General features: G+C 33.4%; 1 protein-coding gene across 1 annotated transcript in view; it reads left to right on the forward strand.

Annotated features, from left to right (window-relative positions):
* The window catches only part of CFTR (CF transmembrane conductance regulator), a 183,074-nt gene that overhangs the window by 36,913 nt on the left and 133,492 nt on the right, over positions 1–12,669 (forward strand). The window contains 1 exon segment of the mRNA NM_001079917.1: positions 9,639–9,854. Coding sequence (NP_001073386.1) covers positions 9,639–9,854 — 216 coding nt within the window.

Genomic DNA, 12,669 nt, shown 5'->3' on the forward strand with positions numbered 1-12,669 from the left:
TTTTATTTTTTATTATTATACTTTAAGTTCTGGGATACATGTGCAGAATGTGCAGATTTGTTACATAGGTATCAACAACTCTATAAAACATGTTCTATCCAGCAAAAGAAACTATTATCAGAGTGAACAGGCAACTTATGGAATGGGAGAAAATGTTTGCAATTTAGATGGCGATTGCAATGGCGGTTTGCTGCACCCATCAGCCCATCATCTACATTAGGTATTTCTCCTAATGCTATCCCTCCCCTTGCTCCCCACCCCCTCACAGGCCCCTGTGTGTGATGTTCCCCTCCTTGTGTCCATGTGTTCTCATTGTTCAGCTCCCACTTATGAGTGAGAACATGTGGTGTTTGGTTTTCTGTTCTTGTGTTAGTTTGCTGAGAATGATGGTTTCCAGCTTCATCCATGTTCCTGCAAGGACATGAACTCATCCTTTTTTATGGCTGTATAGTATTCCATGGTATATATGTGCCACATTTTCTTTATCCAGTCTATCATTGGTGGACATTTGGGTTGGTTCCAAGTCTTTGCTATTGTGAACGCTGCAGCAATGAACATACATGAGCATATGTCTTTCTAGTCAAATAAGTTATAATCCTTTGGGTATGTACCCAGTAATGGGATTGCTGGGTCAAATGGTATTTCTGGTTCTAGATCCTTGAGGAATCGCCACACTGTCTTCCACAATGGTTGAATTAATTTACACTCCCACCAACAGTGTAGAAGCATTCCTATTTCTCCACATCCTCTCCAGCATCTGTTGTTTCCTGACTTTTTAATGATCACCATTCTAACTGGTGTGAGATGGTATCTCATTGTGGTTTTGATTTGCATTTCTCTAATGACTAGTGATGATGAGCTTCTTTTTATGTTTGTTGGCTGCATAAATGTCTTCTTTTGAGAAGTGTCTGTTCATATCCTTTGCCCACTTTTTGATGGGGTTGTTTGTTTTTTTCCTGTAAATTTGTTTAAGTTCCTTGTGGATTTTGGATATTAGCCCTTTGTCAGGTGGATAGATTGCAAACATTTTCTCCCATTCTGTAAGTTGCCTGTTCACTCTGATGATAGTTTCTTTTGCTGGATAGAACATGTTTTATAGAGTTGTTGTGAGAATTAAATGCATTAAGCACATAGAATAGATTCTGGTACATAGCAAGTGCTCTCTCTATATATGGAACTCTATATATAGTTGGTGCAAAAGTAATTGTGGTTTTCACCATTGAAAGTAATGGCAAAGACCATCATTACCTTTTCACCAATTTAAATATATGGAAGGAATATATATGTAAAACCTATATATATATGTCACATATATGTCTCTAACCTATTATTATAATATATAATATAACATATATTATAATTATAATTGTATATAACATATGTTATATAATAATATAGTAATATTTATTCTAAATAAACATATAACACTATAAATAATATAATAATTTATATATATGATTATAATATAATATATAATAGGCTATATTATATATTATTAATATATGCATATGTGTATATATATGTCTTTCATAGACTTAAATATATAGCAGCAATAATAGGTTAGAAAATAGCAAACATATATATATAAACATATATACATATAGAAAACATATATAAAAACATATATATATATGTATGTGTGTTTTCTGCCTTTCATTTTTAGAGACAGGGTCTCATCATGTTGCCCAGGCTGGTCTCAAACTCCTGGGCTCAAGCGATCCTACTGCTTTGGACTCCCGAAGTGCTGGGATTTCAGACGTGAGACACTGCACCCAGTCCAGTCCCTATATTTTTAAATAGACTCTCTACCTAAGTGCACAAATACTCATTATTTACATTTAGTTATTTCTGTATATATGCTATAAGCAAATCTTGTAGCACCAGTTTGATTTTTATAAGCCACAAGAATATATTTTACTAATGCTTTAAAATGACAGCTAGATTCTAGTATTACTTTAGAAATTAAAATTAATATTTTAACACATCTTTCATTATTGTGTTATCTGAACCAAACCTATTATTGCTGCTATTTCAGCAAATCCAGGGGCTTTTTCTTATAAAATAGGAAGAATATAGCTTAGATTTCTAGTGAAGATGTTACCAGTAATAATTAATAAAATCAGTAAGCACTAAAAGGAAAATACCAAAACCAAAGCATTTTGAATTAGTCATTGAATCTAAAAGAAAGGTAGATTTTTTTTTTGAGATTCTGTTCTAGGTGTGGTATATGTGTATTTTTGCAAAAACTATAAACAATTGTGGCAAAATGAAGGAAATATTTAAAAACAAACCTCTTAATTCTTCAGTGGATTAAGCGTGAATATGTTTTTATTTTCTATGATGAATATGGAAAAATTGATTTCCTTAGCAATTTGTATGAACCCAAAAACTATTGTCAGACTCTGCTGTATCAAAATAGACAAAAAATTGACACTCACTTTTACCCTGCCAAAAGCAAAATCTTAAACTTTTGCTTTAGTATATAAGCCAGCATTCATTGTATCCTATGATAGGTTCTGAGTGTAGGTGTATTTGCTTTCTTCCATTTTTTGTATGCATGTTTTCTTTTTATTTATTATTGTAAGTTATATGAAATTTTTATCCAAATTTTTATTTTCTTCTGATTAATAATCAGAATAATCAGATAATTACTGGTAAATTTGATGTTAATCCTTCCAGCTTTTTCCCATGGGAATTTATACTTAATAAAGGGGAGAGGTCATCATTACATAATGTGCTATTAATCTGCTTCTCCCTTTAATGTGTTGTGAATGCCTTTCCATGTCATTAGATGTTTTTCTACCTAGTTACTTTCATGAATCATATGGCTGTACCATGATTTATTTAATCAGTTCCTCATCATTGAGTGTGTAAATTGCCTCCATTTTTTTACTACTATAAAAGGTCCTTCAGTACACACCCCTTTAAAAGCTGACTCTTAGAAGGTGTTCTTGACTCTCTACCTCAGTGTAAAAATACAAATAAATTGCTTTCCAGAAAAGGTGCACTACTATTTTACTTTCCTGATACTAAACTATGAAAATTCAGTCCTAACAATAGATATTTAAATAAAGTTTTAAAAATTCCAAGTGAAAAAGAGCATATTATTATTTTCATTTGCATTACTTTTGGTTCCTGGTGAGTTTAATCTGTTTTTGTATATTAATTATGCATTTATATTTCTTTTTGTGTGTGTGAATTGCCTTTCATGTTCTTTGTGTGTTTTTATTTTGGTGTATTTGTCTTTCTTGATACATGAGAGAATATTTTCCCTAGCCTGTCAATTGCCTTGTAATTTTGTTTCTAGTGAGTTTTTTTTTTTTTTTACAATTAAAAGCTTTAATTTTTGAAAAATTTGCTGGCAAATCTATATATCTTTTTCTTTGTTTTCTGCTTTGACATTATTCTTTTATAAAGGCCCATGCCACCCAAATATTATGTAAGCATGCATCTATGTTTTTATTACTTCATCTTTTACATTTAAATATCTACCCTATTTAGAATTCATTGTGATGCATGTATGAGGTAGAAATCTAATTTCAAAAAGATGAGTATCCAGTTTGTCCATCATTTATTGCATGATCTCTTTCTCCACTGAATTAAAATGCCGTATTTTATAATATATTAAAGTATTACATGTGCTTGGACATGTTCCTGGACTTTTGAGATAAATCAGTCTATTTCTTTGTCATGTCACATATTATTATGGCTTTATGATTTAATATCCAGTAATGTAAACCCTCTGACACATTATTCTTATTCCTCAAATGTTTTTGATGAATTTTCTTCCAAATGAAATTTATAATCATTTTATTCATTGATTCAACAAATATTTGTTGAATGGATATTCTGTGCTTGGTATTGTGCATGGTATTAGGATTGTTGCAAAAATTGAGACTGACAGTCCCTACTCTTACGGTGCTAAAAATTCACTTCCAAAAAAATCTTTAAATGTTGATGAAGATTGCACTAATCTTATAAAATAACTTGGAGGGGAATGTAATCTTTGCAACATTAAGTTCTTCATTTTAGAAAGTTTTAAGACTCTCCATTTATTTGAGACTTTTAAAATATGTCCCAATAATGTTTTGTGAGATGTATATTTTAAGATATATGTCTTATTGCTATTACAGTGTATCTTTTGTTATATTGTTACTATGAATGGGATACTCATTTAATTAGATGTCATTTTTGATATATAGAAATCTATTTTCTTAGCATAGTCATTTTTTAAACCTCGATCTATTAAATTCTTGATTCATTTACATTTGTTACACAATCATATTCTATGCTGATAATACTTCTTGCTTCTTCTTTCCAATATTTGTACCTCAATCATTTTTCTTGTTGAGTTGTATTAGCTAGAAGTTCTAGAAAAATGTTAAATGGTAGTAATAGCTAGTATTCTGTTTTTTCCTGACTCTAAATGTAATGCATCTAGACTTTTATAATTATGGCATTGATTGTTATTTTGAGGAAGAAATCCTTTTTCAGGTTAATAATGTATCTTTATATTCAAGTTTATTAAGAACATTTATTGGAAACATATTGAAATTTTATCAGATTCCTTTTCAGTTGTTACTGAGATAATCATAGGTTCTTCTGTATTCTTTTAATTAATTTCTCAAAATTAAACTGTCCTAGTATTCTTGGAATAATGACATATAAAGTACTGTATATTTAAAAGAAGTTAAAATGATAATGGTGATTTTATTAAGTGACCTCACACAATAGAAAACAGTGTAGCCTTAGAAGTTTTCCAAGTGACCATTCTACTTAGAAACAACCCTGCTTTGGGATCAGAACTGTAATTTTTAAAGTAAAGTTTTGCGGGTTTAATTCATTTAGTGTAATTACAAGCATGCGTTCAGGTTTCTATTTTTTTCACCTGAACTTTCCTTCATGGTTTGAATATCTAGAAAAAGCAGACTTTCCTATCTCTAGACTAAACATTTGATCCTATCTTAGGTATGCATTACAATTTTTTTAACCATAAATGGTTAAAGAATTTAGACTCATCTACAATAACTTTGAAGCTCTGGTCTTGAAGAACATGTGAGAAATGAGATATAACTCCTAGAAGATATAGGAGACATTTTTAGTCTTCCAAATTTTCCCTGGGAGGCTGATCTAAATTGAGTCACAAAATTATTCCCACCAGGAGTGCAATCACTTGAGCTGTTTTCTAATCTGAGCCCCTCTACCCAGATGATCTTCTGAACTCATACTGTTCAGACTTTCATTCTTCTGAGTAGAAAACAGCCATAGTCGTGGCAGGATGAGGGCTAGGACAATTACCCAAGGAATTCTTGGCCTCTGCCATGGGACTCTGCAGACTCAGATCATATAATCAGAGATGTTAGCACTGGAGGGGACATCACAATTAGCTTTCTCCACCTCTTAGTTTATCAGTGAGGAAAACTGTCCAGAGCACGGAAGGGACTAAAATAACACAGCCAATGTAGGTAATGTGCTGGATAAGAATTTGGAATTCACGATTTTGAATTCAGTGTGTATTTCACCATCACGCTGGCTTACACATTGGTATCAGGCTTCTTCTATTATTGAAGTGAGCCATTAAGTGAATTCCATCTTGATCTGTGTCTGATACAGAGTAATAAACTATTTTATTAAATATCCAAATAATTATACATTCCTTCTTCTTACATGCAAGCCTAAGTTTGCTTGTACTATTTCATGTGGTAGCAAATCAGGACACTTCCTGTGTCTCTGAAAATACTCTGAGTAACGGAGTACAGTCAGCTTTCTTGTACCAAGAATATAGGGACTATGTTTCTCCCAGTCATTCTGGGGATAATTTTTGTGAAGGATTGCACTTCATAGATTAAGCTAGGTATCAGTTACCAGTGTTTTTTCCAAATAAAAAAAAATCAGGTGATATCTGTAAATGGTTCCATTGTAAATATTAAAGAACATGATGCTTAAAACAGATTAGGGAAAACTATAGAAGGGGTGGGGTTTCGGAGTGCTAATTTTGTCCTTGAATGGTAACAGCTCCATGTGGTGGTGAGGTTTATGTTGGTTTGCTGTTTGCAGATGATCTTATTATTAGAATTTTTCATACCGAAAATAAACTGCATTTTAGTTTGTAAACATGCCCTTCCAGAGTAATGCTACCAGTTCTTTGTGAAATAGCTACTGTTGTTCAAAGGATGACTATGTCCTCTTCGGTTGAGGAAAGATGACAACAAACTCAGTAATGACATGTAAAATAGGTATTACAAACCAGGTATGGTGGCATGAGCCTGTAATCCCAGCTACTTGAGAGGCTAAAGCAGGAGGATCTGTTGATCTATGGATTTGAGGCTGTAGTGTGTTGTGATGGCACCTATGAATAGCCCTTGCACTCCAGCCCGAGCAACAAAGCAAGACTATCTCTGAATTTTTGTTTTGTTTTGTTTTTTGTTTTTTTTTTTTGAGACAGAGTCTTGCTCTGTCGCCCAGGCTGAAGTGCAGTGGCGCGATCTCCACTCACTGCAAGCTCCGCCTCCTGGGTTCACGCCATTCTCCTGCCTCAGCCTCCCGAGTAGCTAGGACTACAGGCGCCCGCCTCCACGCCGGGCTAAATTTTTTGTATTTTTAGTAGAGACGGGGTTTCACCGTGTTAGCCAGGATGGTCTCGATCTCCTGACCTCGTGATCCGCCTGCCTCGGCCTCCCAAAGTGCTGGGATTACAGGCGTGAGCCACCGCGCCCGGCCCCTGTCTCTGAATTTTTAAAAAAGGCATTCCACTCAAATTAATACACATTTTAATTGTGTTTTGTTGTAAATTACAACTGAATAAAAATTTAACAAATAAGTCTATTGTGGTAGGGAAAAGTCTATTGTGATCTGGAAAATATAATGGAGAAATCCAGTGGAAGAGATTTTATTTCACATTACTCAAAAGAAAAAAATCTTATACAAGTCTTTACACTTCTAACTTGAAAAATTCTGTGCTAAAATTTAGCTTGGTTGCTAAAATATTTCTCTTTTTTTCTCAGAAGCTTCTTTTTAGCATCCTATAGACACAAGTTACTTTTTAAAATATTTGCATACTTGCTTTGCAATGTATTGTTTATCAGTAGTTCTATATTCTTTGAGATAGTCTATCCAGTCTTTCTGTATTTATCATATGTCTGTATAGATATATATTAGCAGATAAATGAGTTCTGAAAGGGGAGAAATGTGTTTATGCTAATCATAATATAAAGAATGACTTTATAAGCAGTGTTCACAGGTCATACCTTTCCCGTTATTGTCTTACAGTGAACAAGAAATGATGCTTTCTCTGGTATGCATGGTAAATAATGCCCCTTGCTCTCTGCTTCATGACCACATGTGATACTTCTAACATAGATAGCACATGTAAATCCAGTGGCCTTGACTGCAACTCAAGAGAGCATTTTGGCCAAGTACAAACCCACTAGTCATGAAAAAAAAAAAAAAACCAAATCAAAGTAAATTGATGGTATTGACATTTGTCTATGAAAAACAACATAATATAGAACAATTCTGGGGTAAAATATTGATCTAAAATAATTTTAAGGATTAAATATTACCATTGTAAGCATACTATGAGCAATTATGTTTGTAATGCAGATATATTTATAATTTTAAATCCAAGATTTACCTTAATTGTACATTTTCCTAATTTAAAAAAGTTATTTTGAAAAAAAAATCCTCGAATCTAGAGAAAGGTTGGCAAATACATATGGAACTTTGTAAAAAACATCCAGGGCAGCACTTTCACTGACTGCAGTAGCTTAGGAGTGAAAAACAACACAACTGCTCCAATGTATGGCAATGGGCAAATATCCCGATTTATTCACAGGGTGGCATGTTAGGCAGTGCTTAGAATAAATGAGTTGGTTATACAAGTATCGATAGGGATAAATGTGAAAAACACAGTGTTAAGTTTTTAAAAAGTTGTAAAAAGCACAGTAGGATGTTATTTATATAAAATTTAAAAACCTCAAAAACCATTCTTCTTTGATATATATTCTAAAGATGAACATATATGTAATAGAAGTACAAAACATACATAAAATAATATACACTATGCAGTCATTTGTGTACTTACTTTTCAAAAATATTTCAGTAGATATAGCAAACAGTTAACATGTAATATTTGGGTAGGAGGTTGGCAATTTTCTTTTTAGCACCTGCCTGTCTGCTATCATTCAAACTCACATTTGAAATGTGGCTATATGAGATGAGAGAACTATAATATTCCAGGTTTGTGATTAGTTTGGAAACTTTTTAAAAGTTTGAATGTTTTCTTGCATTCAGAGCCTTGGTTGACATAGTTAATTCAAAATAAAACATTGTATATAAAGCACAGAATGAGCAGCTACACAAAGCTACTCAATCAATGACAGCTCTATATGGGTTAGGGTTTCTTGTGGGGATGACATTGATGTAGAAAGCATGGTCATCTATTGAGAATGATGGGGCTGGAGGTATTGGATACTTGAGGTTTAGAAAGTACATTGTAGAAAATGGAAAAAAACCCCTCAAATTAAGGGATGAGGCAGAATAATGCTTGGCAATACCAGGGGTAGGCTGCAGTCTTTCTTGGAAATATATATTTTAAATGGAACCAATTATCATAGCATCATTTCCTTTCAGGGTTACCCTCTGATCCCTATTTTACTAAATCATTATAAAACAAAATGAGGAATTATGTGTCCTTCCCTTTTGAAGTCAATGTAACAAGATGGGTAAGAATTAGACCTCCTGAGTTCAAAATCCCTGGATTCAGATCTATTCCTGTATATTCAGGAGAAGTGGTAATAAATTCGATGGACAATTTGGTTTAGTAGTCGATTGAGGACCCTGATGAGGTATATTTGAGAAAACATAACTTCCGCTCTCTCTCATTGACTCACGGGCCTTTGAGGAGTCCAGGAGTCATTGGAATCTGGCCTGAGGTTGAGGCTGCTGGCAAAACTCCTTCCCCAAAGTCCATTCCTATTGCTGACTGAGAAGGGACTAGCATTGGAAGTGGCTGATTTTAAATACGACTAGTGCTGGTGTGCTCCTCCCTCCCATTGCCAGCTCTGCTTTATGTAGTTGCCTTGAGAAGCTAAGTTCATTCTGAAAATAATGCCATTGCACAAAACACTTTTGAAAGTTCTAGTTTGAAATTACATCAGGTCACTTGGTCTGTTTGGCCTCAGTTTCTTCATCTGCCATGTGAAAATAATAATGCCTACTCTGTAGCAAAGAAAGTCTCTATAGTAAACAAAAAAAAAGCCTACTCTGATACTGAAAGTTGTTATGAAAAATAAAAAAGGGAAATGCTTTGGAAACTGTTAAGTGCTATGTAGATGTTACTAATTAACAAACCATTTCAGAAACTATACTTTTTATTTTATGGCCACTATTCACTGTTTAACTTAAAATACCTCATATGTAAACTTGTCTCCCACTGACTTTTGCTATAACAAATCCCAAATCTTATTTCAAAGTACCAAGATATTGAAAATAGTGCTAAGAGTTTCACATATGGTATGACCCTCTATATAAACTCATTTTAAGTCTCCTCTAAAGATGAAAAGTCTTGTGTTGAAATTCTCAGGGTATTTTATGAGAAATAAATGAAATTTAATTTCTCTGTTTTTCCCCTTTTGCAGGAAGTCACCAAAGCAGTACAGCCTCTCTTACTGGGAAGAATCATAGCTTCCTATGACCCGGATAACAAGGAGGAACGCTCTATCGCGATTTATCTAGGCATAGGCTTATGCCTTCTCTTTATTGTGAGGACACTGCTCCTACACCCAGCCATTTTTGGCCTTCATCACATTGGAATGCAGATGAGAATAGCTATGTTTAGTTTGATTTATAAGAAGGTAATACTTCCTTGCACAGGCCTCATGGCACATATATTCTGTATCGTACATGTTTTAATGTCATAAATTAGGTAGTGAGCTGGTACAAGTAAGGGATAAATGCTGAAATTAATTTAATATGCCTATTAAATAAATGGCAGGAATAATTAATGCTCTTAATTATCCTTGATAATTTAATTGACTTAAACTGATAATTATTGAGTATCTTCTGTAAACTGCCTCTGTTGTAGTTTTTTTTTTTCTCCTAATCATGTTATCATTTTTTTGGAATCCATGGTTTCCTGTTAAGATGACTCACACAGCCTACATAAAAGCAATTGACAAAAATATCATCTTATAGTAAAATGCCACATATCTTTATGTTCAGCAAGAAGAGTATAATATATGATTGTTAATGATAACCCAAACAACAAAAGTTTTCACCTTAACTGGTTGTCATAAGTAGTAGTATCCACTGCCTTATTTTGAGTTGGATTTTTATCATCCTATGAGCCCTACAAATTTAAAGTTTTTGGAACAGCACGTGCATTGAACCCATAAGAACCTACTCTGCTTTTCTGCATGTATTGTCCAGACAAGAGACCAAGTTGCCGAGGCATCATTTAGGTGAATTCTAATTAACATTTAGCTACCTTACAACCACAATTCAAGGTTGTTTCAAAGGCATGTGCTTGCATCATCCTGATTCACTACCATGTGTTACTAACTTGGATCTGCAAAGTCATTATAAAAAGCTGTTTTTGAGGGACTTATTTGGATATTGCTTTACCCTTCTTCTCTCTTTTCTTTTATCAATGTAAAAATGTTATATGTTAAATACTTGGCTTTTAAGAGCATAGATCTGAAATCTGCCTCTAGCAAATAACCCATAACACTTCCAAGATATACCTGCAAGGTCAATTGTGTTGTAAAACCTTGATAACCATACTTTATTGTTCAAAGAAGCCTTTTATGAAGGCAGAAGTAAAAAACAAAAAAACAAAAAACCGGAGTCCACAGTTATCACCTCAGCTACAATCTCATCAGTTCACAAGTACCAGCAAAACATGTGATAAGTCAACAAATGTTTTATTTCAATCTGAACATTTTACCTAAGTGAAGACATTGTTAGATATCATTTGGAATGTGGAATCTACACAGTTGGCATATCAGAGAAGGTTGAATTCAGTTTAATAAATGTTTATAGAAAGTGCTTGTTATCATAATGATAATAGCTCAGGATGTGCATGACAAGCTTTTAAGCGATTGGGTACACTATCTCATTTGATCTTCTGCACAACTATTAATGGTAGGTACTATTATCCCTATCTTATGGATAAGTAAACTAAGATTTAAAAAGTACAGAACATGGTGTGAACACTGCTTCAAAATTTCTAAAATAGGTAAATCACGATCTCTAAACTGGAGGGTTGTCCAACCACTAGGGACAATAGAGTACTGATATTTAGTGGTCAGACTGTAATGCGGGAAGAGACAGGCATGGGCTAAACGGGTGTAGAGATCAAATAAGGGGCAGGTTAGTTTGTAAACATGTCCATATGTAACATTTAGCACAAATACAGGATATAGGTGCTTTCAGACCCAGATGCATTGATAAAAAGTTAGGTGGTATTGTATTTGTCTTCCTTTCTCAATGTTGCATATCTGTGTTCTTGCCCAGTTTGCTTCATCTCTCTAGCCACACTTATTGGCCTACAATGGCATCATCACCAAAGGAGGCAATCCCATCTCCGTGTGGCTTTGGTTTGCTCCCTAAAGTGAACCTTGTGTTTACTTTTCCCAGGTCTCATGCTTTCCCATATCTGACCTGTTTCGTCCTCATGGCCAGGATATGTGGGACCTTTCCTACAATGTTCCAAAGTTTGTAATAGAGCTCTTCTCTGCTTTGTTCCAAATTCTGCAACATTTTACTTTAAATAATGAATTTAAATACAAACAAACTTGAGCTTTGCCTATACTTTTCAAGAATGCAGAGATAACTAAATTAATAAAAATATTCATTGAGTCCTTACTGTGCACACAGCTCTATATTAAGCCTTGTGCAGAACTCAAAGTCACTCGAGACTAAGCCTGTTACTAAGTTATGTGCAATTTAGCTCAGTGGATTTCCCCCACTTCATATTGCTCTGATAATGTTTTGGAATTAACTGCCTTGATTCCTTCTTTTCTCTGCTTGTCTATACACTATTTATTATTCTACACCATCTCAAATTCTAACTCCTCAAGAAAATCCTTCCAGATTTTTCTAACCAGGAGTTTTAACTTTCTTTTAACTACCCTATTACTTTCTACTTCCTTAACTCATCTATCATATTATATTTAGTTATTTATATACTAGGTCGCCTTGAAGAAGGGATTGTGTTTTAATAAATCTTAATAATCCCCGAGGCATCAAGTAGAGTGATTTTCATTTACTAAATGCTCAACAAATATGTGAGGGATTCACTTGAAACTAATATTAGATAATTCCCAGTCAAAGTGATCTAATAGCAAATCAATTCTTCAGTTTTATAGGCAAAGTATGACTCTGGTTTTCCATAATCATAATTAATTTGTCAACTTTATAATTTTAATTAAGTAAATTTAATTGGTAGATAAATAAGTAGATAAAAAATAATTTACCTGCTTAACTATGTTTCATATAGCATTGCATTTTTCTTTGTAAAATTTAAGAATTTTGTATTAATAAACTTTTTTACAAAAGTATTAATTATTCAGTTATTCATCATATACTTTTATTGACTTAAAAGTAATTTTATTCAAAAGAGTTAGTATAGGACTACATGAAAAATTCAAGGCCAAGGCTTAATTTCAA

The sequence above is a fragment of the Pan troglodytes genome, chromosome 6 (assembly GCF_028858775.2).
Source record: "Pan troglodytes isolate AG18354 chromosome 6, NHGRI_mPanTro3-v2.0_pri, whole genome shotgun sequence".
NCBI classification, from domain to species: Eukaryota; Metazoa; Chordata; class Mammalia; order Primates; family Hominidae; genus Pan; species Pan troglodytes.